Raw genomic sequence first — 26,468 nt, 5'->3', positions numbered from 1 at the left:
TTGTGGGACTAAAACTTTATACCCATCAAGCAACCTGTCCCCATGGCCCCATCCCCTAGCCCCTAGCAATCACCATTTTCCCTTGTTTCTAAGAGTTTGTGTATTTTAGATACACATACAAGTATATGTGGAATCATGAAGTAAGTCCTTCCATGGTGGGCTTATTTGGCTTGGCACCTCAAGGTCCTTTCTAGTTGTCCCGTATGGCAGAATTTCCTTCCTTTTTAAGGCTGAATAATATTCCATGGAATGTTTATGCCACATTTAAAAAAAAAATCATCTATTGGTCCATGAACATTTAGATTGTTTCCACATCTTGGCCATTGTGACGTGTGTCGCAATGAGCATGGAGTGAGTGCGGGCATCTCTGAAATCTTGGTTTCCATTCTTTTGGATAAATATCTAGAAGTGGTAATGCTGGATCCTCTGGTCATTCTATTTGTAATTTGTTGAGGAAACTTTGAATACTTTAAGCCATTCTTGAAGGTCTACTCACTTGCTCCTTGTGGTGGTCACAGACCTAGCCCTGAATTCTTTCCCTAACACACCTTCCACACTGCTTGGCCATGCCCTCCTGGCCTTCCTGGCTTCTCACATGGGGACTTGCCTCCTCTGTAGCTTCTCCTTTCCCTCCCTGCCCCCCAACTTCTGGCCCCATTTCTTAGGCTTTGACCTTCCTCCTCCTTCTTCCCCAGCACTCGGCCTCTGCTCGCATTGCTCTCAGCAAGGTGGTCAACTCCCAGTCCATGCTCCAGGGTGCTTTCCTATGGGTACCACCTCTGCCATGGGCCCACCATCACCAGAGCATTCTGTGCCGTCTATGCTGAGACATCTTCCTGACCATTCCCAGCAGGCCTGCCTTATGCAATTTTGTTTCATGTCCATGAAACTATCCCTGTCTGTGAACATGCCTCCTTCCTGTCTTGACTGTTAAGCAGACTTCTTAGGACAACAACAAAGTGTGTGGTGCCTTGTCTGCTCTAAGGGATGCTCATAACAAGGCCCAGAACACAGTGCCCATTAAGGGTTCAGCAAGCAGCTGCCAATTTGCTAAAGGGATTATCTCCTAGGAAGAAATGGTTCTGTCTGAAGACATGGCTGTAATTCAGTTCAGGGTTAGAGGAAAGTGTGGCGATCCTGCCTTCCTGTTCATGGGCATGCTGAGGAGGTGTCAAACCCACACCAATGACATACGTGGTTTTCTTAAAGTCAGTTCAGTCTAGGTCATCACCAAAGCAGGAGTCCTACCAAAGGGACTGTGCCCTCCCTATCCATACATCAATGGCTGCCCAACCAGTGACCTCCTCTTGGCATGTCTCAGGCTCTCTGCTCTCCACCCCATTGTCATCCACCTTTCTGTGGACTACTTGAATCACATGTGCTCTAAAATCAGTAATCCCTGATGGGACATTGAATCCATACAGTCTCCTTGACCTTGGAGCCCGGCTATTTCCCGGGCCCAGTCTGCCTTTGCAACATGTTACCTCTCACTATGCTCCTGTGTGCATGGTGAACCCACCCCCTCCTTGGGGCACTCTTCCTTTTGATCAAGAGCACAGCTCAGTGTCCTAGAGCTTACAAGGGGCTTCATAGACCCTTCCCTATTTCCAGTCACTTTTGTCTAAATATGCTTCAGTTTGCTGTGTCCACTAGACCTCTATTACCATGGCCAAGGTCAAATGTCACATCACAAAGGCCACACCCCAATTCTTGGTCCTAACTGACCACCAGCTGTTAACTCTAAGCCTCTTACTGGATCATTAACCTGCCAGTAAATATAAGGTGTGCTTCCTCCCACTCATATAGACCCACACCCCCCAGGTGATGAATTCAAGAAAGTCTTAAAGTTAAGACTTATATCAAAAATCAAGAGACCTCAGGAGACAGTTTGTTAAATGATGGACCCAGAAAAGTCAAATAATTACATGATTGGTGGATACTTTGGGATAGAGGAGTCTGATTCCCCCTCATAACTTATATGAGAGTTTCTTTCTGGCTTAGAGAGAAGGGCCAATGAAGCACATAGCCTAAAGCAGGGTTCTCATGTTCTAGAAGAGCTGGAGTGTGTGTGTGTGTGTGTACAGTGCATGCATGGCTGTGTGTATAACATCTCAGGGTTCCCCTGGCCTGAGAGAGAGAGAGACATTCAGAGACAGAGACAAAGCTCTGCCCTTCTTTCCCGGATGGCCCTCCCCACCACACCCAACAGATCACATTTCAGAGAGGGATGTGGAGTGGGGGGGGGGGGGGCTGCAAGCTGGATTTAAACGATAGGAAGGCTTCGGTAGGAACCAAGAAAAAAGGGTCTGCTCTGAAGATGTACTGGTGACCTCCCCAAGCTTCCAACTTGTGTCATCTCACTTTGTAGAAGCGACCCACACCTTGGGTTTGCACATGGCAATGTGCATCTCCTCCCATCACGCTGATCAACTTCCAGATTCCTAGTCTCCCTTCTGTGCCCTCGTTCTTCACTTCTAAAGGAACTGCAAACGTCGCACTCTGATTTTGTTGTTGGTGGCGGTGACGATGCTGCCTCAGAAGATAGGCCCATTTATCTTGATAGAAGCCCGGAAGAAAAGAATCCAGAGAGATGATTACTGACTCTTTTATCTCTTTCTGGGCTTCCCGTGAGTGGCTTTCTTGCCTGGGATCCTCTGTACAGCTGGGAGAGGCGCGGAACTGAGGTGCTGACAGCTTGTGTTGGAATCACATGGTGTTTACTGTGCTGTGAGTTTATAACGGCCTTGTTTCCATACTGACAGCAAATGCCATATGGAGAGAAAAAATCCTGTCAGATGAACCCGTAAGGAATCACAAGATGGTACATGAAATCTCTTAATTGCTTTTGGAAATGGGGAGGGGCACATGGCTCAAATCACATAAGCCGAGTGGGTCTGTCTGCCATAATTGAATAAGACTGGAGGTTGACGCTGGGTAATGTGCTTCCATTCTGTGTTTGTGCTGGGGAGGTTCGGCTGACTGGGAGAGCGTGAGGAGGTCTGTTTTCCTCACCTGGGGCGGGGGGCAGGGCGGGAATCAGGTCGAGTGGGAGGCAGTGAGAATGCAGGCTCCATCTCCCCGCATCACGCTCACAGGTGCGGGCTACAGACCTGTCACCTCTCGGCTCCCTCCTCCCAGATTCCCTGCTGTGGCTGACGATAACACTCATCTGACATGACATTTTATTACTGTCACTTGGGATCTTGTCTGCTCACCCACACACTCTACCCTTTCCAGCGGAATCCAAGCTCCCTGAGGGCTGGCACTGCAGCCCGTTCCCCGCCGATTCTGGCCCACGCTGAGGTGGGCTCAAGGTCCCAGGGAACGGCTCTCTGGGAACCGTCTGTGCGGGGAGAGGTCACCGAGTTAAGGCAACAGTCCAGACCACTCGGGGAGCGGAGCAAGAAGGGAACCCGAAGGCGGCTCTCCGTGTTGACCGAAGTGGCGGTTCGGGAGAGGACGAGATGTTTGGGACCGCCGCACACGCGTGGTACTTAGGACTGCTGAATCCCACAGAAAGTGGCTGCCCTCGGGCCGTCCACCCCTGAGAGGAGAAGCGGGCTGCAGAGCTCTCCGGCCTGGACGCCTCCTCACTTGCTGTCCGAGTTGCCGCGGACACGAGCCCAAGCCGGCTGACTCCCCACTCTGTCGGCGAAACGAAAGGGCCGGCACCAGGCTGGCCTCGCTGAGGCGGGCTTCAGGGGGCTCCTGCCATGTCGCAGCGCCGGGTTTCCTTCTTCTGCGTTCAGCCTCGCCTTCCCGTTTCACTCGCTGTTTGCTCTCACTGCCTCGCGGGAAACACAGCTGTGGCAGCACTTGGCTGACTGAGCCTAACACTGGGGCATCTCAGGGAAGAACAGCCATCTCTCCTTTAACTTCTAGAGAACTCCGACCCACTCAGGTCATGTGCCTTGAACCTATCATGGTGGCCTGGATACAGAAGGGGGCTCTGATTGGCTGGGAGCCAAGTCACATATCTGTTTCTGAACCTATCACTGTGATAAAAATAGGGACTTCTGATTGGCTAGGGCTGAATCATGTGCCCATCCTCACCCTATCATATGGCTGGGAGATGAAGGCTGTGGTTGGCTAGAACTGGGTCACAGGCCCATTGTGTGTCACCCTTAGAGCCTAGGGCTGGATTTTTATGGTCGCGGGGACGGAGATTTCCTTGAAGGAATGGGAATGGAGACCGAGAGACCCGCCAACTCCATGATAGCAGGTGGTGTTTAGTAAGCATTTTCTGTAGGTTAGGTTCTGCTCTGAGTCTTTTCTATGCATTGTCTTATTTAATCCTCAGGATAGTCCTAGAAGGTAGGTATGATTAGTGTCCGCAGTTTACAGATGCGGAGACTGAGGGATGTAGGTGTTAAGTCAGATGCCTCAGGACACACAGGCACACAGTGGGGCTGGCGTTTGAACCCAGGCATTTAGCTCCAGAGCCCATGCTCACAGCCACCACTCTCCCTACAAGTCACAGCTTTACTTGCTGTGGATAAATTCTTCGGGTGTGAAAGTGAGTGGACCTTATGGTTGTGGTCCTCTCTTCTTCTTGTGTTCCTTGTCTTCAGAGAAATCCCCTCTCCGGGGATGATTGTCCTTGTTCCTCCTCTGCATTGGGCGAGGATATCATCGTTCCTTTTGTTCGGGTGGCTCTCCTCAGGTCTAACTCACCCTCTTCCTGGTTTGCCCACGAGGACAGCTGACTGTTTTAGTGCAGCTACGCAATCAAAGGTCCAGCGAGGAGTGCTAGAGAGGGTTCAAGGTAACATGACTCAGTCCATTGAGCATCTTTCTGGCCAGAGAAACCTGCAGAGGCTTTAGCATCATTGCAGGAAGAGCCAGAAGGTACCACCTGCAGCACCCTCCCCACCCCCCATCTTACCTCCAACAGGCACCTTTATTGTCCAGAGGAAGGCTAAGGCCCAGAGAGAGCAAGTGAGTTGCCTGAATTCACATAGCAAGTCATTGGCCAGCACCTGGTCTCCAGGCCTCCAGGCTTGCAGTCTTGCACTGCATTTCCTCTTTGGAGCTCTCTTGGCTGCTGCGTGGCTGAGGGCTGGTCACTTCTTGTTTCCATGCCTTTAGCTGCTCAGCTGGAAAATGCAGGGTTTTCATAATTTGAAGTGCTTTGAATTACAAGTAATTTTTAAATCTTTTCAAACTTCCCTAAACAAAGCTCATAAATAAACTTTTCAGATGTGGTTTGAGCTGCAGGCACGGCTTGATCCAGAGATTCGTGACACCGCAAGGACACCAACTTTACTTTTCATCATTTTCCCACCCCGACCCCCTGTGTGTGTGAGCCTCGTCATCATGGCAGCTTCCCTTGCAGTATCAAGGGCACTGCAGCTGACCTTGGTCTCACACCCGCGCACCCCAGCTCTCAGAGGAAAAGAGAGCATTTCTGCTCAGTGTGTCCAAGCACAGAGTGTGGTCCACTCCATTTGGAACTGGTTTGGATTACATGCCTGCCGCCCTGATCCAGTCACTAAGTGGGCAGTGTGACATGGTGATCAGCCATCTAGGCAGTGGCGTCACTGTCCCCGGAACTGCTGGCATCTGGCATACAGGAATCAGGGCATTGGAGAGGGGGAATGGGCTAAGACTAGAGGTTGGGGCATCACTGGTGCCATCCTCTAAAATGCCCTTGTCCCCTCTGAGTCTGCACAGCTTGGAGAGAAATGAGGGGTCCTGAGAGTTTGCTAGTTGTCTTGCTCCATCCCTCTGGGGCTCTGGATCCAGGTGTGGGTTGCCTGGACGGCCCTGCCTGCCTCTCGCCTGCATCTCACCACATTCTTCTTTTCTTGTTTCCAGACAGAGATTACTGCAGTTTATGTGACAAGCAGCCAATTGGGAGACTGCTTTTCCGGCAGTTCTGTGAAACCAGACCTGGGCTGGAGTGTTACATTCAGTTCCTGGACTCAGTGGTAAGTCCCTGCTCCTGGGGAGGCCCTTTGGTCCTCTATGATTAGTGATTGTTTTTGTCCAGAGAAGAAAAATAGACCACATCATTTAGAAGGGTGAAGAATGAAGTTGTTGCTCAAGAAATTTCCAGTGCAGACTTTGAGAATGCTGCACCCGCTGGGTGACTATGGAGAGGTCACCTCCATCTCGGCCTCAGTTACTGCTGCTTTAAAGGGAAGTGCTGTCATTTTTCTGATTCTGGGAGCCTGGGTTAGTATGCAAGGTGGCGCCTGGGGAAGTTGGATAACACCCCAAGGTAACAGTAGGATTCCTTGGTCCCTTCTTCCAGCTGAAAACCCATTTCCTAAAATTCCAAACCTTGTGTTTGTTTGCTTATTTACTGTCTACTTTTCCACTAGAATGTACGTTCCCTGAGGCCAGGACCCTGGGCTTCCCCTTCACCCCTGTGTAGCACAGAGCATGGCACATACAGGCTTTAAGTAAACGTTTGTGGAATGAACATGTGTTGGCCATTGGAAGCCAATCTGACCGTTACTGCCTCCAGCAAGTGCTGGCATGTACGGATGTGTTTGATGCCGAATGGAGACTTCCTTCACATTTACCAGTCATTGATCTGTTAAACAAACGGTGCCTCGTCTGCATGGGCTGTTAGGACAAGACGTAGGACTATGCAGGAATTCCTCAGCACTTGTGCAGGAAGGCAGGGCGCCCCAGCCTGGCAGACTGCCTTCTGGGTGTCTGCCCAGGGAAGGTGGACAGTGGGTGGGAGGGCAAGGAATGGAAACCAGCCATGAAGGAATGGGGTATTTCCAGGACTTCCTTCCCGGGGCAGGGGACCAAGATGCTGCTGTTTCCTAGAGGCCCTGATGCCACTCTTGGCTGTGGCCATCCCAACCTCTGTGTAGGTTTAGGGGGAAGTCCAGTGGGGCCCAGGATTCTGTGTCTGCTTCAGGGTCTCAGTGTGAATCTCTAGATTTACAAACCAAACTGCCCACTAAGTAGCTCCCCCAGAAGTCACCTTCCCCTCAACCCCCAAACCCACTAGGCCTGACATGTGCCTGAATCCAGTGACCAGCACCCGCAGTCACCTAAGCCTAAAAACTTTGGAATGTCCTTGACCCCTTTCTCTTCATCATCCCTTCCCCCATCTAATCCAGGACTATATGCTTGATTCCTTGACCCCTCGCAGACCAGTTCCCTCCACTGCCTCTGTCTTGGTTTTGGTGGAGGCTCTCAGCGTGTCTCACATAGTGACTACAAGAGTTTTCAACCTTGGCTGAGTAATAGAAACACCTGGGGAGCCTTAATAATTACCAGTGCCTGAAGCTGAAGCTGAAGCCCAGACTCATTAACCCGAATCTTAGAGGGGGTGGGGGTGGGGGCTAGTAGTTTCATAACTTCTCATAATTTCAAATGGTTAAAAGTGAAGTCAGAGAGCAATATATGCACCGCTCACCCCACTTGAACCATTATGAACTCACGGCCAGTCTTGCTTCGCCAGGTCCTGCCCCCTGTAGTGTTTCATAGCAGATCTCACACATAGGATCTCATCTGTGAGCATTTCCTTTCAGTATTCCTGAACGATAAGGGCTCTTTCTCACACACAAAAATCAGCACAATACCCTTCGTGTGGCTCTAAGAAAAGTAATTATTATCATCAAATATTAGTGTTTAAATGTCCAACTTTCTCACTTTTTGTAAATGCATGTTTTAACAGGCTAGAACCATCTCTCCTTGTTCATCCTTAGGAGTGTCCCATAATGGGAATTTGCTGCCATCCCACGTGTCGTGTAACGGGTGTCTCTGAATTGCTTGCAAATTGCTGATTGAATCAAGAAACTTGACCAGATTCAGTTTCAGTTGGGTTTTTTGGTGGTTGTTGTTTTTTGGCAGGGGCAGGGTGACTTCATAAGTGGTTTCTTATTCTTCCATCAGGGGACGTTACTCTCTGCTTGCCTTTCTGTCAGAGATGGCGGCTGATTTAGGCGGTACCCAAATGTGTTGATTAAGTAGGGGTTGCAGCGCGGCAACATTCTCATTTTGTCATTCCTTTTTCATTTGTTAACTGGGGCACTTCCTTTTGATTACTATTTGGTTACCCGGTGGCAAAGTTCATGGAGGCGTTGCTTCATTCTTTCCCTGTATTTATGTTTTCTAAATACCAGCTCAGTTCACTGGCAGCTTCCAGTAGTAGTAACCAGTTTGTTTTAAAGGCATGGATTTACACATGGATGCATTTCAGTGTGTGGTGGTCATTATCCTTCCTTATGCTCTGGGATCTCATTGTTGGCCACCAGGATGGATTCTCAGCCCTTGAGAGGATGCAGTAGTCACGGGCATCTGTTTGCTATCCTGTAGGATGCGATGTTACAGCTCATCTTGTATCTTTCCTGCCCTAGATTTAGAGTCCTTTGTATCTCCAAGGAGCCCTGGTTCCTCTCCTGGGAAATGGTACTTGGAGACCACAGTTTGCCCATCACCCATGGTTTGGGCCTGATTTCTAATAGACATTGGCATTTTTCAAGTTACCCCTGGCTATATTGTGTATCCAGGGTTGGGAAGCATTGACACCTAGGATAGAGTCCCAAGTTCTGAGGCTGAGTACCAGGACTTCCACAGCCAGGCCTCCACCTGCACTATTCATCCTTGACCTTCACCGGGGTCTTTCCTGAGCCCAGCGTTTTTGGACTTGCCACCACCGAGGTTGAAGTCTCTGGGCCCTGGCTTCCTCACTTCTGATTTCTGAAATGCCCCCATGTAACCCTCAGGAGAATGCCTGCTTGTTCCTTCTTCTCTCATATTCTACTCTCAGAAGCCTTCCCCAGCCGCCCCGCCCTGTTGTGCCCTCTGCTCTAGGTGCTGGCTCCAAACTGCACCTGAGCCTCACTATCGGGCCGTGCCGGCAGAATGACGTTGTTAGTCAGGCATGCAGCCTCCACAGACAGACCAAAGGAGCAATGCTGGCTCTGGGTGGGTGCTGAACCCATCTGTGAGAGTTTGCCAGGGGAGTATGTGGTGGAAGGGCAAGGCAAGCCGGGCAACAGCCAGTGCAAAGGCCTACAGGCCCAGCATCGGTGGCTGGAATGGAGGGAGCAAGGGCAGAGAGGGGTCTAGGGGACTTGTTGGTTGTGCAAGACCTTGTGCCATTAAAGAACTTTGACTCTGAGTGAAACGGGGAGCCAGTGGAGGGCTCTGAACAGTGGCATGGTCTGACAGGATTCTTAGGGATCCCTCTGGCTCCTGTATTGGAGGGGAAAGGGTGGGCACAGGAGCTCTGATAGGAGGCAACTGTAGCAGTCCAGGCGAGGGCCGATGGTTGCTCAAGCCAGCACGGAAGCTTTTGGCGGTGGTGAGAGCGGATGAATTTGGGGCATGTTTTGGAGGCAGAGTGAACAGTATTTTTGGATGCCTTGTGGGTAGATAGAAGAGTTAAGGATGACTTCAAAGCGTTGACCTGAACAGATGGAAGGGTGGAGGAAGGGAAGGGCTGTGGGAGGTGTGTTTGGGAGAAGACCAGGAGCTCCATCTTAGGCTCGCTCAGCCGGAGGGTCTCGCGGACATCCAAATGGAGATGCTTGAGGGGAGATGGATGTTCGAGTTGGCGTCTGCAAAAAAGGTCTGGGCTAGATATGGAAGATGGAGAGTTGTCAACGTAGAGCTGGTATTTAGGGCCATGGGCTGGGTGAGCTGACCCAGGAGATGAATGTGGAAGGAGAGGTGAGGACCAAAGACCGAGCCGTGGACCAAGGCTGCTCCCCATTTGGAAAAGATGAGGCATTGCCAGCTTTGAGACTCGTCTAGAGAGTTGATGAGGCAGAGCAGGGCAAGGCTAAACCCAGGAGCCAGTGGAATTTTCCAGCCACGTGTCTTGTTAGACGCTTATAGTCAGTTGGAAAAGAAAAAAAAAAAAATCCAATGGATGCCCATTTTCATTCTAGTCGTGCAGACGTTCCCTTTTGCTGGGCCAGTACCAAGAGCTCTTTTTCTGGAAAGGAAATGTGAGTCTGGCTCCCCGCGTTGATGCGACAAACGGTCTTTACATTCGCCTTAACGCCGTCGCTGCTCGGAGAGGCCGGCCCCGCCCCTCGCATTTTGTCTGCATCTCTGGGAACTAGCAGGGCCTTTTCATCACCCATCTTGACGTCAAATGACCAGGCTTTGGAACACCTCTTTTACGCAGGAAGGCTTTATTGAGTTTTCCAGGGCTAGCGCAGCCCTCGCCTGAAATGGGTTTTTTCCTTCCACCCTGACTGGACCTCCGAGGAGGCCGCATACAGCCCTGGTGCTCCTTGGCTCAGCCGGCACCATCTACACCGTTCCCACCTCTATGTTGAATTTCTCCCAAGTAGGGTTTATTAAAAATAACCCGTCCTCGTCAGGCTCTGACATAGTCCCCAGGAAACGCTGCTGTCCTGCACAGTCCCAGTGTTTGAGTTTCTCGAGTCAAGCAGGAGACCCGTGGCTGTTTCGAAGCGGGGACTGAGTAACGGAGGGGCAGCAGAACTGCCGCGTGTCATTCAGCAGGCCGCAGGGCTAACGCACCCCTCAGTTTTAGTTGTCAAGGGCCTCTTGGGATCCTGAGAAGAACTCCCTCATTGCCCTTCTCACAGAGAGACGGGATCAGAGACTAAAGTCAAAGCCGTGACTTGATTTGACCTCAAAGAGGATTTGCCCACCTGGTTGGGACCAGAAGGGGCTCCAGGGTCAACCTCCACAGGCCAGTATGGCCTTTCCACAGACTTCGTCAAGATCAATGTACTTCTTCTCTCCACTGTTTTCTGGGAGCATTGGTGGCATGCCAGCTCATTTAGACCCCTCCTGTCCCCTCTCTTGGGTGGCATGACTGAAAGTTCTCAGGTCCCTTCTCTTTGGGGCTGGGGAGATATGTGGCACGTACCCAGTCAGCTGGTTAGCACTTATTTCCTGGATGTCTGTAGTGTATCATCCTTTGTTCTAGCAGCTGGAGACTATACGCTGAGGAGGAGAGGAAGTTCTTGCCCTCATGGAACTTGCTTTCTGATTAAATGAAGGATTGAGAAATGAATAAATGAAGAGAGCTTTCAATAAAGTAAGCGATACTAGCTATGAGTTCACATATGTAAGCATTCGTTACCTGTTGCTGTATAAGAAATAACCTCAAAATGCAGCAGCTTGAACCAACAAGAAACACCTATCTTGTGGCTTTTGTGGGTCAGGAATTTCTGGATGATTTACCAAGATGCTACTGGCTTTTCTCAAAAGGTTCTCAAAAGGTTCTATTAAGATGTTGGCTGGGGCTGCAGTCATTGAAGGCTTGATCTGCTTTGAAGTCTGTGTGCTTGGCTGGCAGGTGAGTGGTGGCTGTTGGTTGGAGTCCCCAGTTGCTGTCCATGTGAACTGCTTGAGTGTCCTTGTCCATGGCTGGCTTTCCCCACAGTAGTGATTCCAGAGAGCATGCTAGAAGCTGCAGTGACTGTTACGACCTAGCCTGAGAGGTTCCATACTGTCCTGTGCTCAGTATTTTGATGTTTACATGCGTTAGCTCTTTCCAGTATGAAAGAGACTTCTCCAGAGGCAAGGATTGTTACAGTCCCCATCTTGGAGACTGGCAGCTCTAGATAGGGGGATACAACAAATGAAGTCTTATATCAGGAAATGCTAAAAGGCACTTCAAGCCATTCATTAGCCTAGAACTGTAGGAAATTACTTGAAATCAGTGGGCTATCACTTAGCATTAAATATGCCCGCTTATCCTGAAATTATTTGTAAAATGAAACGATTTGCTGGGCCTCACCAGAGGAGTCAAGGACTCTACTTCTCTTATTGATGAGTCATACCCAGTAGTTGTCTTGGCTTTCTATCACTTCTGTGCTCTCGCCAAAGAGGGAGGGGGTGTAAGGGGAGTAATCATTCTTCAGATGGACATGGAGACCCTCAGAACAGTTGATAAAGCCAGACCCTGGGAACAGGGTCATCTGGAAGAAGTACCACTTATACAGTGGGTCCATCTGGTATACCTCTGTGAGGTTGTCCAGTCTCCTGGGTACCCCACCCATAGTCCTGAACAGCATGGCTCTCCTAGGAGCTGCCATGTTCCTAATGGGTGTAACCACCCCCCTGCCCCCATTCACAGTCAAGTAGCGTAGGGGTGAGCCTGGGAGCCAATGTAGGCCAGTGATATATAAACTTGAGTGGAGGTCCTTCTCTGGTAGAGAATGCTTAACATAAAAAGCCTGGGAGCTGCTGACTACCATGTTCCACTGGAGCAAGCCAGTCAGCACTGAGAGAGAATGAGGCACGTGTACGTGCCTACACATGTGCACATGCACAGACAAAGTGGGTTCCAGAAGTGCTCCTGTTTCTGGTTCCTGAATCTGGTTCCTGTTAATTGGGGCCTGGCTGCATTTCATTTCTCCCACAATTTGGTTGTTCAGTCCATCCTTGAATTCTAAAAGCTAAGAGATAACGGTTTTTGCCTGAACTAGGCTAGAATGGGATTCTTTTTTTTTTTTTTTTTTAAGAATTTATTTATTTGACAAAGAAAGATCACAAGTAGGTAGAGAGGCAGGCAGAGAGAGAGAGAGAGAGGGGAGGAAGCAGGCTCCCCGCCGAGCAGAGAGCCCGATGTGGGACTCGATCCCAGGACCCTGAGATCATGACCTGAGCCAAAGACAGTGGCTTAACCCACTGAACCACCCAGGCGCTCATAGAACGGGATTCTTTTCACTTAGAACTGAAAGACTAACCGGGAGAGTCAAAGACCTGTCCATGGCAGCCTTATGAGCCTTGTTGGAGAGTGAAGACAGAGAAATAATTCTGGGCTGGGGGAGGAGGAGAAGGAGCTAGGGGGTCCAGGGGTGTTGGAGAGGGTGAGGAAGAGCCACTCAGGGCTGAGGCTCTTGGGAGAGTGTGATGGGGTAGGCAAGAGGGGACAGCATGACCCCTCTGCGAAGGACTCTGACAGCTGCTGGTGGGTTTGTCACCTCCCCCAAGGGAAAAGTGTGACACCCCCTTCCTCCTGCCTTCTTTTAAGCCTTTGCCCGAGCCAGGCTATTTTGCACAAGCTGGTGTCTGCAGAGCTGTCGGTATGGTCTGGGGTCCCCCTGGAGTCACTCCTCCCACTCCCAGGCTGTACTCCAACATGGCCAGGGGGCGGCTCCTCCCTCTCTTCTTTCTCTGGTCTCATCCCATCTGTTGACCCGAGGGGGGCCAGGGACTCTGTTCCTGATGCAGGCGCCTCATGCCAGCTAGAGACCGCAGAATAGTCTGCCAAGGTAGATACAAGCTTTGGGACTGACTAGACTCACCCGGTCCTGGGACTCCTGGGCGATGCGCCACCCCCTGCAGTGCTGCTTCATTCTAGCTGGGGAGCAGAGAGGGGGCAAGGCCCGGGCCCAGCCATCTGAAGGATTGCTCAGTCCTGACAGGAGATGGACAGCCTGCCCACGAACGAGTGCAGGGCTGTTGATGGAGTGCTTAGCAGGATGGGGAAGTCAGTAGCACTGACGCAGTAAGTGGGAGCCTTTCCTGCCTCTGCGTCCGCAGGGACAAGGGGAGGGACTGACGCAGGTCAGCATACGCAAGCTGGGTCTTCAGAAGAGGGGGCAGGGAACCGTGATGCCCAGGTGGCAGGGGGTAATTGCCCATCCTGATTCTCGCCTGCCCCACACCCGGGTAGAGAGTGACTCCAGAGGGGCAGACAGAGACCTCCAGCCTGCAGGGGCAGCACAGGCAAGGCGCTGAGGCCGGTGTGGGTGGAGCTGGGTGTTTCTCCAGAAAGGGCCATGCTGAGCAGCACTGCCAGCCAAGCGCGTCACTTGTCCCTGCCGCGAGGACTTTGGAAAAGCTGACCACATTCGGTAATTACAGAAGCCGGAGGTGGCAAGACCTCATAGCATCTCTGACTTCATCTTCTTGTCAGGGCCGGAGAAGGTCTCCCGGGAGGAGGAGGTGGCATCTGGAGTGAGTCAGAGGCCGAGAGGAATCCAGCTATAACTCTGCTCTGCCCAACGGGGGCTGCTTCGAAAACGTGGCAGGTCCCCTTTCACTTTCTGTGGTCTTCGTGTTTTTAACAATCATTGGAGAGAAGTGTGTTTTAATAGAGAGGACATATTTTCACCGGCGCTTTCTGAGATTGATGATGAAATTAGAGCAGACCAAGAGGGTGAAATACTAGGTTTGTAAACTAGGATGTACACCAGTGTTTATAGTCTTTGACAGGCAGAGGTCTAGAAATAATTCGTTTTGCCTTAAACTCAATGTAGCATTTTGCTCTTTGTGTTGTAACAGCATCTCCTCTCCAAAGGCCATTTCTGCATTTGGCGTAAATCACAGTCGGAGGCGAGGCTCATGAAATGGGCGACTCGGCCTGGCTGTATCTGGGAAGGAGAGGGATCCTCTGAGTGGATTAGCGTAGGTGGCCGTTGGTGCTCTGGCTGTTAGGGCTGAGCTCCGAGGTTTCAAATAGGCCTTAAAGCAGAGAGGACGGCACATGTCCCCTCTGTTGGCGGACGAGTTGGAGAGAACTCCCTTACTGATGGAGGCCGTGGGGGCATTCCTCGCGTGTGGTTTTCTCTCTTTCCATTGAAGTCTTTGTCCTGCTGCCATTCCCCAACGCTGATTGTAAAATCCTGGGCTATTGGCCCAACCTCTTGTTTGCTGCTTATGTTTTCTGGTCACAGCTGATTTCAGCAGCTTTTGCCCACTACCTGAGCAAGGGTATTCCCCTAGCACTGGGTTCCCCGGGTGGTCCCCTGCCTCGGGTGGCGTGATCTGCCTGAGCTCTGCCCACCCAACTGAAGCACCGTGGCACCTTCTCTCCATAGGAGGCCTCTCGGGGGTCACTGTGGAGACATGGCCTGTCACTCTCCAGGTGACTTAATCAGTGTGGAAAGCCCAGCTGGAAGCCTTCTGTTGGTTTTCTGCCTCCCAACACAAATGCTCTTCAAGTGGTGGTGACCTGACATGGACTCTCAAAGAAAGGCCTTTTGATCCTGGGCTGGGGATGCCTGTCCCCGCGTGCTCCCGGCTGCCTCCCTGTGGAACCGTGGCGCCCAGCCGCCCAGCCGGGCCTCTGCTGGGAGGCAGCTGACCTGAAAGTGATGTTATTTTTTTAACGTGGGTTTTAGTACCCAGAGCAATAATATTTTCAGCTGGTTATTGAGGCTGATTAATGAGCTTCAAGCCTCCATTTGGTTAAATAGAGCCGCCTTCACAGATGTATTTTGGGACAGTGCAAATCCAGGGTTCTGCATGGGATCGAGTTACCCCAAAAGGTGGTCGGCCATTTGCCCGGGGTCTGGGTCCTGCAAAGCAGTCTGGGTAGATTCCCATGGTGCCAGACCACTAGGCGGGTTTCCAGAGTGGCAGGACACTAGGTGCTTCTCTCCTCACCCTAGAAAAAGAGTGGTCAGTCGTGCTGTAGAAGTCTGAGCCCCTCTGGAGACATAGCTTCCAGCCCGCTCACGTGCTCACTTGGCTGCATTTGAACTGGTTATTTGTGCTCTCGGAGCCTTAGTTTCTTTATCTGTTAATTGGGAATAATAATACCTACCTTGAGGGTGAGGCTCCATACTGTGTCGGGTGTGCACACGTGTGTGTTAGTTTGGGAGGATTGTCGGTGAGCAGCGGGGAAAAAAATAACAGGAAAAACTCAAGCGAAAGAGCCACCTTCTCCCCATAAATAGTCTCAGGAAATCATCAATCAAATCAATTCAGCAAGAAACGATGAGCCCCACAAGGCTAGTCGTATTGGTGTGGAGGCACTGAGGCGGGCGACGCACTGAGGCCAGTGGCCCGTGGAAGTCAGGAGGCTTGTGCTCCTCTCCTGGCTCTGCCACCACCAGCTGTGTGGTATTGGGCCCAGTCTTGGCTTCTCTGAGCCTTGGTGTCCAGTTCTGTAAGTTGAGGGGGTTGGATTCTTTCCAGAATGACTGTCCCATAGCCCTGTGATCCAAATGACTGAAGCATTAACATTTTTCTTTGGAGAAATATCACTGAGTCTTGATTCTCTATTAGAAGAGCAATGGTAACACAGGAAAACTCACTGCTGTTGGATGGAAAAGTGCCTGACTGCAGCCGCGGGCGCTCCATGTGCTGCCTTGCTTCCTTCCTGGAGGGGCTTCTGGACTGGCCTGGGGGAGATTGGGCCCTAGACAGTGGGTTGTGGGGTTGCCGTGAACTGGGTCCGGAGGGCCGGGCACCTACCTCCACGATGTTTCAGCCTGTGTTGATGTCATTTCCTCTCTCTTTTGAAATAGCTACATTTTTGGACCGAGGTTGACAAATCCTTGGGTGGTGGATTTTGAAATGGTTATAAACAATTTGCAATTAGTTCTCTTGTCTAAATGAGAAAGGCAGGCTTACCCAGGCTTCTTGCTAACTTGAGGCCTTTTATCCTCTTGGCAAGTACGTCAGATGTGAGTGAAGGAGCCCCTCTTGAGGTCAAAGGAAATAAAAAGGTTTGTCTTCTGGAGGTCCCGCCCACTTGGCCAGTGATCTGGAGTCCTAAGTTCCTTGGAGTTGTTGAGAAAGAGCTCCAGTTTGGAGATGGAAGCCTCAGCCCGGCTTTTCCTCTGCGTGACTCTGGCCAAGTCTGCTGAGCCCCCTGCTCGTCATATGCAGACGGAGGGGTGTAGTGGGAGATCCGACCCTCCCGAATCATTGCCTGTGCTTTTTTGAGGTTCAGATAAGAACATCTGAAAAGGGGCACCTGGGTGGCTCAGTCGGTTAAGAGTCTGTCTTTGGCTCAGGTCGTGATCCCAGGGTCCTGGATCAAGCCCCGCCTTGGGCTCCCTGCTCAGCGGGACGTCTGCCTCTCCCTCTCCCTCTGTGTGTGTGTGCACCCTCTGAACATCTGAAAAATTTCTGTATGTTCTTTCTATAAGCTGAAAAGCTGCAAAAGGTGAGGCATCCTTAATAGCGTTTTGTCTTACAAGGCACGATAGTGACAACGGTGATAATCAGGCAACTGTTCATCGAGTTACTGTGTGCCTGTCTCCGGGCTGAGAGCGCGGTCACACTCTGTCTGCACAGTTGCCCTGTAGCGGGGCCTTCTTCAGTCCTTGCTTCATGGCGGTGAAGGAAATCATCTAAGGTCATGAAGCCGTGAGGTCTGAGTGACCCGAGGCAGCCTCTCAGGGACCTTGTAGTTTGGTGGCTTGTTATTTTCCAGTGGCTTCCTGTGATTTATCGGAGTCAGTGGTTCTCAACCCAGCTGCCCAGAGCCCTGCCCTCCTGGCCAGAGGGTCAGAGTCTGTGGGGTGGGTGGTTGGGGTGGGGCCCGAGCACCGGTGTTTGCTTCAGTGAGCCTCACGGGCAGCCCGAGAGGAGAGCGCCTGTGCTAACGAGCACGTGCCCGCGGATGGTGCGGAATAGGCTGGCCTTGAACGTTGGGGCTCCTTGGCCAGGTCTTCTCCCCAGTCTGGGCCTCAGCTTCCTGCTCTGTGGGGGAGGGGGTGGTCACTTGACTTCCATGGTGTCCTCTCCAGGGGCCATGAAGCTTGTGTAACTAGAAGCAGCCCAGGAGCAGATCTGTTATTGTTCTTCTCCTTCTTCTGTTTCAGGCAGAATATGAAGTTACTCCAGATGAAAAACTGGGGGAAAAAGGGAAGGAAGTTATGACCAAGTACCTCACTCCAAAGGTAAGAGGCCACCACCCAAACCCCACAGTAGGAGGAATATGGGCCCCAGATCCCGGCCAGGCCGTATGGGGAGCTGCAAAGCCCCCAGCTAGAGGCTGCTCTTGGTTTCCAGGGATCCAGCGTTCTCATCCTCCATCAGAGAGTGCCCGGGACGGGCAAGGCCAAGGCAGGTGGGCCAGGCCGCACCCAGGGTGAGGCAGGGAGGCCTGCTTGCTGGGGCCCAGGCCCTCCAGGACCCTGACGCTGCCCATGGCTCACACCCAAGTGTCTGTAGCTGGACCGGGGCGGCCTGGCCGAAAGAAACGGCATAGCAGGGGCGGTTTGGTGCAGAGCGTCAGGGTCTGGGGGTGATCAAGAGGGAGAGGAAGTGGCTGAGGCTGTGCTGGCGGGGGCAGCAGTGGTTGATACACAGAGAATGCAGAGTACCGGGAGCACGTTCTGCAGTCTCCTGAAGGGCAAGGGCCTCCAGGACCCGACTTCAGGGGCACACCCCCCCCAGTGCTGAAGGCAGAGAGTGAGCGCCACCCCCCGGGGCCTGGAGACCTTGCTTCCCTGGAGCCTGTTCCTCCTCATCTCCAACCTGACAGACAAACATGGTCTCCCTCCAGTTCACAACTTGGCCTCGGGAGCCTGGGGTTCTAGTTCCAGCTTTTCTACCCATACAATTGAGTCATGTTCCCTCCCTGGGCCTCAGTTTCTGTTTCTTAAAAGTGGTCCTCCCCGCCAGACCTATCTCCTAGAGGCCTTAGGATCCTGAGATGTGACCTGCATCCAGGTGTGTCCTGGACCCCTGTGAACCAGCGGTGGCTCTGTCCTTACCCAGCATCGGGGTACACCCTCTGTCCCAGGCTGCCAGGGAACTGGGGCTACCACAGCCACTGTGACAGGATCCTGTCGGTCCGTCCTCACAGAGTGTGGCAGGGGGCGGCAACACATAGGCATGTGGGTCAGGAAATGGCTTCACCCCTAATTTACCACATGACCTTGGTCTTCATCTCCCTGGGCCTCAGTGTTCTCTGCTATAAAATGGGGGGAGGCTTGACAAGATAATGTCACTGGGTCCCTGCAAACAGACTTCACAAACTCCATTCTCTCCAAGCCTACACTGAGGGAATGACAAGTGAGTCCCAAGATAAGAACCAAACAATGAGGAAGATGAGAGACGCTTTGGTCAGAGAGAGAGGTGTTGCCAACAGGGTGTAGAGACCCCCTGGACGTGACATTGAGTCCTGGGATAAAAGGCAGCCCCTGCTCTGCCAGTCTGCCTTCTTGGGGGTGCTGTCACCTAGCTGGGTCCCTTCACAGTGGCACTGAGGCAGAATGCAGTCACAGAGGTCTGCCACCACTGCTCGGAGACAGGGTTGTGGACACAAGGAATCTGGGTCAGGGGGTTTCTGACAGCGCATGACCCCCTAGCAAGGGCATCCAGGGTGACCTAATGCCTTTACACTCATGGTAACTCCTTCAGAGTTTAAAATCAGGCCTCCTCTCCCCTGCACATACAGACCATCTCTACAGATTTGTATGTTTTATTGACGTAGCATGGAAATCCCTTGAGGCCTGTAACTCCCACCTTGATGTTTTCAGCAAGGGTCCCAGGGGTCCTCGGTAGGTCTGGTTCCCCCCACACCCTCGCTGCCCCCTCGGGAGTTATGGAGGCCGAGGGGGCCCTGAGCATCTGGGGTCCCCCTACCCTGGAGTCTCCCATGCCACACCGGGTCTCTTCTGGAGCAGGTGTGCTCATGTCCAGCATCTGCAGGCGGCCAGGGCCGTCTCAGGGCTGCCTGTTCAGCCTCGCACCCAGAGAGGTCGCCTGTCACTTCTTCCCATTCCCCCCAAGCGACCCCCCCCAACTTGTTCTCACACTGCTTCCCCTTGGTGTCTCTCTGCTTCTACTTCCTTTGTAAGCGTACCCTTCTCTGCACATGAGGGGTAAGCAGTCCCAGTCCTTCTGCACATTTCAGAAAAGCCCCAGATGCTGGTCAGGGCCAGGAGCTGCCCTGGGCACACCGGCTGGCCCGCTCCAGAGGGGCTGTCACTGTCCCAAGTTCTGCAGCCAGGACTTGAGCCTCCCCTGCCCTAACCTCGTGGTGCCCTGATTCCCACACCTGGTCCCTCACTGCCTTCCTGCTGCCCCCGGCCCGGCTGTGGTCCACAGTAAGGATGACGTGGTTCCTTTGTCCAGCCTTGTTGGCGCCTTCGGCCCATCCAGGGGCCGCTGCAGGGGGCTGTTCCACTGTCTCCCTGCCTGGCCAGCCTCACCCAGAAACCTGGCGACCCCCGTCCAGCTCTCCGGGGCTCTCCGGGCCTCCCTGCCCCTGCTCAGCACTGCCTCCATCTCCTGGGGGGATGCGGCCCAGACTCTTCATCACCTCAGACGGTTTTACAAGTGCCTCCAAGCCTGCCAACATTTTTTCCTTAAGTACTCCTCAATTTAAAAAATTTAAACCACACCATATGTTGTGGCCCAGGGGCCTGGGGGAGGTGGTCGAAGCAGTCCCGTGGGGTGACTGTTTTCCTACAATAAATTTCGCACTGCCTCCCAGTCCTTCCTGTAGACAATCGCTCCAGAGCTGTTTTTACCTCTTAGTGCTGCAGCCGCTCCGGGGCTGGGAGAGGTTCGAGCTAGTGGCTGAGGCCCCAGTGTTGGCTTTGAGGTCTTTGAAGAACTCCCAGAGCGTTGTCCCCAAACCCAGATTGTCCTTACCTTGAGCTCTTATTCACGTCGCAGCTCCTGTGTCTCAGCTCCAAACAGCATTTCCGAAGGGCAGGCTGAAGGATGCTGATCATTTGAGAGGCTCTGTAGTCAGTTCCGTGTGGGCGGCACGACGTGCTACAGTGCTACATCTTCTGCTTGTAAAGATTCATCTGGCATGTGAGCTTACTGAAGGCTCTGAGAAGTCCTGCAGTAGAGAAAGCTGTTTGCAGACAAAGAATTTCCCAAACTTGTTTGACCATAAAATCTTTCCCCCTTATATTTTACATCCTGCTGGATACCTCTGTGGCTGCAGAAGACCTCTGAAGGTCTTCAGGACCCGGTTGCCTTCTGCTTCAAAATCCTTTCTCCTGATACCTCTCCCTCAAGCCCCACCCTGGGCTCTGGCCACGTCATTCCCAGCCTCATCTTGCAGAGCACACCGTGTAGCCTTTGTTCAGGCTGTTCCTGCAAGGCCCTTCACCTAGACCCTGCTCTGTTGTTTTCCCTTCTGTGTACCTCAGCCAGCAGCCTGCAGCTGCACGCAGCCTCTTGTGTCTGGTCAGATGCTACTGCAGCTACTGGGGGGATCTCTGCGCGCTACCCTGTTGTGCTTACCCAGGAACCCGCGGCCAGTGCTCCTGTGCCCTCGCGGGGATTCCGAGGAGCCCGCCTTGCAGATGGGGTGATGGTACATCCGTGGGTCAGTGCACCGCTGTGTGACCGGAGCAGGGACAGCAGTGTGCGCAGGGAAGCTGCCCTCCATCAGCCTGAGGGAGCCAGGGAGGCTTCTGGGAGGTGCTGCCGCTGAATCAGAGGTTAATGTGGTGAGGAGAAGGCCAGACAGGAATGAGAGGAAAGAAGGGCCCTTCATGGCAAAGGTACAGAGCAGTGCTTCTCAGCTGGGGTTGTCCTGCCTCGCCGGGAGACAGCCGGCAGCGTCCAGAGATGGCCTTGACCAGCATGGTTGGGAGCGTGTGCTCGGCCTTGGATGGGCAGGGCCTGGGTGCTGATGAGTGCCTTACGATGCGCAGGACGGTCCCTGAAAAAGGATTCTTGGCGCCAGAAGACCATCTAGGGAGCTGCTGCAGGCACTGTGGGAGTGTCCGTATCCCATGTTGGGGGCCACACCACCCTAGGGATATGGTGGCACAAGGGTCCGCAGAAAGGTTAGGAAGAGGGAACTCCTAGGGGACGGCCGGTGTAGGGCATGAAGGAGAATGGGCGGAAGGAGTCCTAGGTGACTCCCTGGTTTTCCTCTCGAGCTCCTGAGTGGCTGCCCTGCCCCCACACCCGAGAGAGACAGAGAGCGTGCAGAGGATGAAGGTCATGGCTACAGGTGGCCGGCTTATTAGCTCACGGGGCAGAGGTGACGGCATGGCTCTCTGCGGGGGTCCCCTGCTCTGGCGCCGTGCCGGACTCCTGGCTCTCAATCCTCGTGAGCTGGTTTTTTTTTTTTTTTTTTAAAGATTTTATTTATTTATCAGAGAGAGCGGGGGGGGGGGGGGGGAGCAAGCACAGGCAGACAGAATGGCAGGCAGAGGCAGAGGGAGAAGCAGGCTCCCTGCCGAGCAAGGAGCCCGATGTGGGACTCGATCCCAGGACGCTGGGATCATGACCTGAGCCAAAGGCAGCTGCTTAACCAACTGAGCCATGGAGTCCCTCCCGAAGCTGTGCGCTCAGTCGAAGAGGACGACCTTCCCCGATAGAGGAGAGGACCGTTCTTCGGTCAAGGGTATACGAGTAGCTGCGCTCCCCTGCTAGAACCTCCAAACAAGCTCTCAAGGTCCTCGTGAGCTGGTTTGAATGAGACAGTGAGGGGGCGCTGGGAAGCTTTCTTCTGTGGGCCCCTCACCTTGCCTGCCTCATGTCTTTTCCTGGGGAGCTGCCACTTGGCTGGCCTGTGTTCCCCGGTGTCTGACACGGTGTGTTTGCTGAGAGTCTGGCTGGAAAGTCCCTGCTTGAAGCCAGAGCTTTATGCCGGGAGCTGAGTTCTCATTCCCTGTGTGATGAGGCTCTTCCAGCCCTGGTGAGAAGCTTCCTTCCTAGGGGGCAAAGCCCACTCCTTGGACACTGCCCAGATTTTGCATCAGTTGCCCAAACGTGGCCAGCTTCGCTCTGTTAGAGACACCAGTCCTGGGCGGGCTTTGGAGCGCACCAGAAGTGTTGGGGCTCTAACACGGAGGCAGCAGAGCGCTTTGAGAAGGCATTTTAGAACGAGGTAGACCTGGGTTGGAAGCCAGACTTGGTTTGCTTTAGCTGCACGGCCTTGGGAAAGTTAATTAGCCTTCCAGTGCCTCGGGCGGTTCGTCTGTCAAGTGGGCGGGGTGGCTGTAAGGGTCACAGATACACCAGCAAGTACAGAACTTAGGAGCTGGTCCGTGTGAGATACTCGGTGGTGGCTAGCATCTGACTTTCCCCTCCTCTCTGTGCTTTCAAAATTAGGCTGTTGAATGAGGAAATCCTTCCGACATGAACTCCAGCTGTGGAGTTGAGAGAGGCCAAGGAGGGGTCTGGAGGGCCCCCAGCCACAGAGGCTGGCCAGAGAGCCCAGGCTCATTAGAAGGCGGCTCATTCGTCAGGATGATTAATCCTAGCTGCCACAAGAAACAACCCCCAAATCCCAGGGGCATCCCACAGCAGAGATTCTGTCTTTCTTACGCACAGTCTGATCGGGTCTTCAACTCTCGTGGGTGAAGACCAGGGGTCCTGGCTACTTTTCCGGCCCCATCATCTTGAAGATGTTGCCTTGTGGTCACTGCCAAAGGGGAGGAGGGGAGTGCAGGAAGGGCATGAGCATTAATTGCCTTGTTGGAGGTCCTGGTCAAGCAAGGGAGGCTGAAGGATTCGGGGCGGCGTACGGCGTGTACAGCTTCCTGCCTGCCTTCTCAGCCCCCCCAAACCCCAAACCGAAAATATTGTATGACAGGCTAGTCCTCTGGTGCTGGTGAGACAGCCATGCCCTAGAAATATTCAAAGGTGTGAGGCCCCTCGGTGGGATCAGATCTGAATGCTGGGCTCTGTGGCGATCTGGGCAGTTCACCTTCCAGGTACCCAGACCAGGGGTGATATAGGTGTTTGGGGCTGCGTGTGGGGTGGGGAGGGGGCAGGCTTGCTCTGAGCTGGGGTGGGCTGGGCAGTATTTTTAATTACAGTAATAAATAATAATAGGTGATAATAAAAAGCAGTGTGATATATCATCCATCACTTTGGACTTTAAAATATTAATATTATAGAGATACCATTCATTTGCCTACCATAAAATCCATCCATCCTTTTGAGGTATATTGTTCAGTTGGCCTAAAATATGCAGAGTTGTACAACCACCACCACTGTCTGCTTCCAGGATGCTTTATGAGCCCCAATAGCAACTCTCTACTCATTAGCAGTCACTCCCTATTTCCATGCCTCCCAGCTCCAGGCACCCACTAATCTGCTTCCTGTCTCCGTGGATTTGCCTGTTCTGGACATCTCGTCTACATGGAATCATACACTGGGTGGCCTTTTGTATCTTCTTCCACTGAACATAATGTTTCCAGGGTGTATCCGTGTTGTAACACATGTGTGTACTTCAGTCTTTTCTGGTGAGATGATATCCCGCTGTATGGATAGACCCTACTGTTACACTGTTACGAATCTTGTCATCAGTTGATGGACACTTGGATTGTTTCCACTTTTAGGCTAGAATGAATAATACCGCTGTGAACATTCATGTACAAGTTTCTACCTGGATGTAGGTTTTCATCTCCCTTGGGAGTGGAGTAGCTGGGTCATAACTAACTCGGTGTTCAGTCCTCTGAAGACCTGCCACACTGCTTTTGAAGGGGCCACACCATTCTCTGTTCCCATTAGCGGTGCCCAAGCTTCCCAGTTCTCTGCATCCTCACCAGCACTTGGCATTTTCGGTCTTCTTTATTGTGTTCATGTTTGAGGGCGTGAAGTGGTATCTCATCATGGTTTTGATCTGCATTTTCCTAATGGCTCATGGCGCTCAGCGTCTTTTCACGTCCTTACTGGCCATTTCTAGATCGTCTTTGGAGAAATGTCTATTCAGATCCTTTGCTCATTTTTAAATTAGGCTGTTCATCTTCTTAATGCCGAATCCGAACCCTTCTTTGTACGTTCTGCATATAACTCTTCCATCAGATACATGATTTGCAAATATTTCTCCCATTCTGTGAGCTGTCCTTTTACTTTTGTGATGGTGTCCTTTGAAGCACAATGGTTTTTAATTTTTATAAGATTCAGATTCATTTTCAGTACTTCTTTTTAAATGACTTGCTTTCATTTTGTCTTATCGTCCCTTGTCAGAAGGCCTCAGGGTTTGGGGGAACAGAGTGCATATAGGGACAAAGTAAACAAATAGTAGCACATTTTAGGCCCATGGATCTGTCTTCCTCTGGAGAATCCAAGCCCCCTTGCCTGTTGGGAAAAGCAGGGCCAGGCCTGGTCCTTCCCAATTATTCCAGTCTTTCCGGTTGACATAACAATATCCTGTCCTTTAGGCCATCTATGTCCAACACTGCAGTGACATCATACTGATCTGCTCTTTCATTTTCCGTAGCAACTCTCCAAGCTGGGCGTTAGTGTACCCATTTTACAGATCAGGCAACTAAGGTCTGGGAAGGGAAGAGGCTGGTTTCAAATCGTGGAGGCAGGGCTTCAGGTGAGGCCCTGCATATCCTGCTTTGGCAGTGTGGTTTGTAGCCCATCGTGGACCTGTGTTCACTGGGTCCATGAGCAGTGGTGCCGAGTCTCTGTCTTCGAGCTGCACCACCCCAGGCACTGAGACCTGGTGGGTAGCTCCCAGTTTTAATATATTATCAGCAGACTCCAGGGGCTGCTCAGACCTGATGGAGGGTCCTGTTGAAGGGGGCAGGGACACCTAAGGTGCGGTGGTAGGTCAGGGCAGACTTCTGACTTGAACCGGCTTGGCAGCCTCTGCTGGCAAAGGCCGGGGGCAGGCAGCTTTTGGAGGGCATTTCTTGCTGGAGGTCTGCTGGCAGGATGTTGTTCTCTGGGCCCCACACAGACACAGGCCTCTTTGCTTCTGTAAACAATGATAGGGTAAGGCAGGGAAGTTTGTTCTTGTTAAGGGGAAGCTACCCATCAGCCTGAGTTTTTGCACAAAAGAAATCTATTCCTAGTGCTGGTGTGGCTCTCCGGAAAACATCCACCTTGTAAAAAGTAAAGAGCTTGAATGAAAGGAAATAATAATTATTCCAAGTTCCTCTTTCTCCGGCCCCCAGCCCCCTGCTCACTTCACCGGCACCTCCCCCTTCCCGGCCCCGGCAGCCGATTAGGAGTCTGAGCTAGTTAAGTCTTGGCGTTAAGTCCTCCCGGAGCCTCTTTTGCCTGCTTAAGGCTCTGAGCCTAAAGCCACCTTTCTCTTTGTTTGGAAGAGACTAAGTGAGTACTGGAGATGTGTTAACAAGACGGTGCCCCACACTGAGGCTTTCTTCTTGATGACAGGAGGCTCAGAGGAGAACTGAACAGGGAATACCTTTTTCACTGAGTGATTCAGTGTCATTAAACTGTGTCCCTGCACCCCCCATGACCATCCCATCATCTTCGGAAAATGCTGGGCTAACTACCTCCCAACTGTGATGCACTTTACAAACATTGGCTTGTTGCTGGAGAGAGCGTAGCCTGGAGCCAGGAGCACCAGACCAGGAGTCAGGCTCATTCCTCATCTCCCTGCCTGGGTTCTGTGGACCGGCTGGGAACTGGCCTAGAGAGTCTGCCAATGGCTAACCACTCCTCGGTCTCCACGGCAACCCGGGGCATGGGATATGGGTGGTTGGGACAGATCACTCCCTTCCCAGGGCCTGCCCCATCTTCCATGGGGTTTGGGCTTCCAGACGCTGGCCCTGGACCCACATTTCATCTCTAGCTTGCTTCGCCCTCCTCTGTCTCCCAGAAGATGCCTAGAAGAGCATCTCCATCCTGTTGTCAGTGAATCCAGTGAGCATGGAGGTCGCCTTCACTTGGGCTTCTCTTGGGGGTATAGCTCAGTGGTAGAGCATTTGACTGCACTTGGGCCTCTCCTTGCAGGATCTGGCAAGGCAGGATTCCTGCAGGCAGCAGGGCTGGGAGGGGGCAGCCGGGCCCGCACCCTGGCTTCTCCCACTTCGCCACAGCCCTGCCAAATGACTCCGTGGAAGAGGACTGAAAAGAAAACTTAAGAGAGGAACTTCCTGAGTTTTCTCAAGCAGCAGTGGGGA

The 26,468-nt window shown here is 52.4% G+C and overlaps 1 protein-coding gene across 1 annotated transcript in view; it reads left to right on the top strand.

Annotated features, from left to right (window-relative positions):
* GRK5 (G protein-coupled receptor kinase 5) overlaps window positions 1–26,468 on the top strand; it is a 209,569-nt gene that overhangs the window by 141,023 nt on the left and 42,078 nt on the right. Inside the window, exons 3-4 of the mRNA XM_059173046.1 lie at window positions 5,818–5,930; window positions 17,472–17,549. Coding sequence (XP_059029029.1) covers window positions 5,818–5,930; window positions 17,472–17,549 — 191 coding nt within the window. The remainder of the gene's footprint in view (window positions 1–5,817; window positions 5,931–17,471; window positions 17,550–26,468) is intronic.

This window comes from Mustela lutreola, chromosome 4 (assembly GCF_030435805.1).
Source record: "Mustela lutreola isolate mMusLut2 chromosome 4, mMusLut2.pri, whole genome shotgun sequence".
Classification (NCBI taxonomy): Eukaryota; Metazoa; Chordata; class Mammalia; order Carnivora; family Mustelidae; genus Mustela; species Mustela lutreola.
The sequence above is the reverse complement of the archived record's forward strand: the minus strand, read 5'-3'. Positions and strand labels throughout refer to the sequence as shown.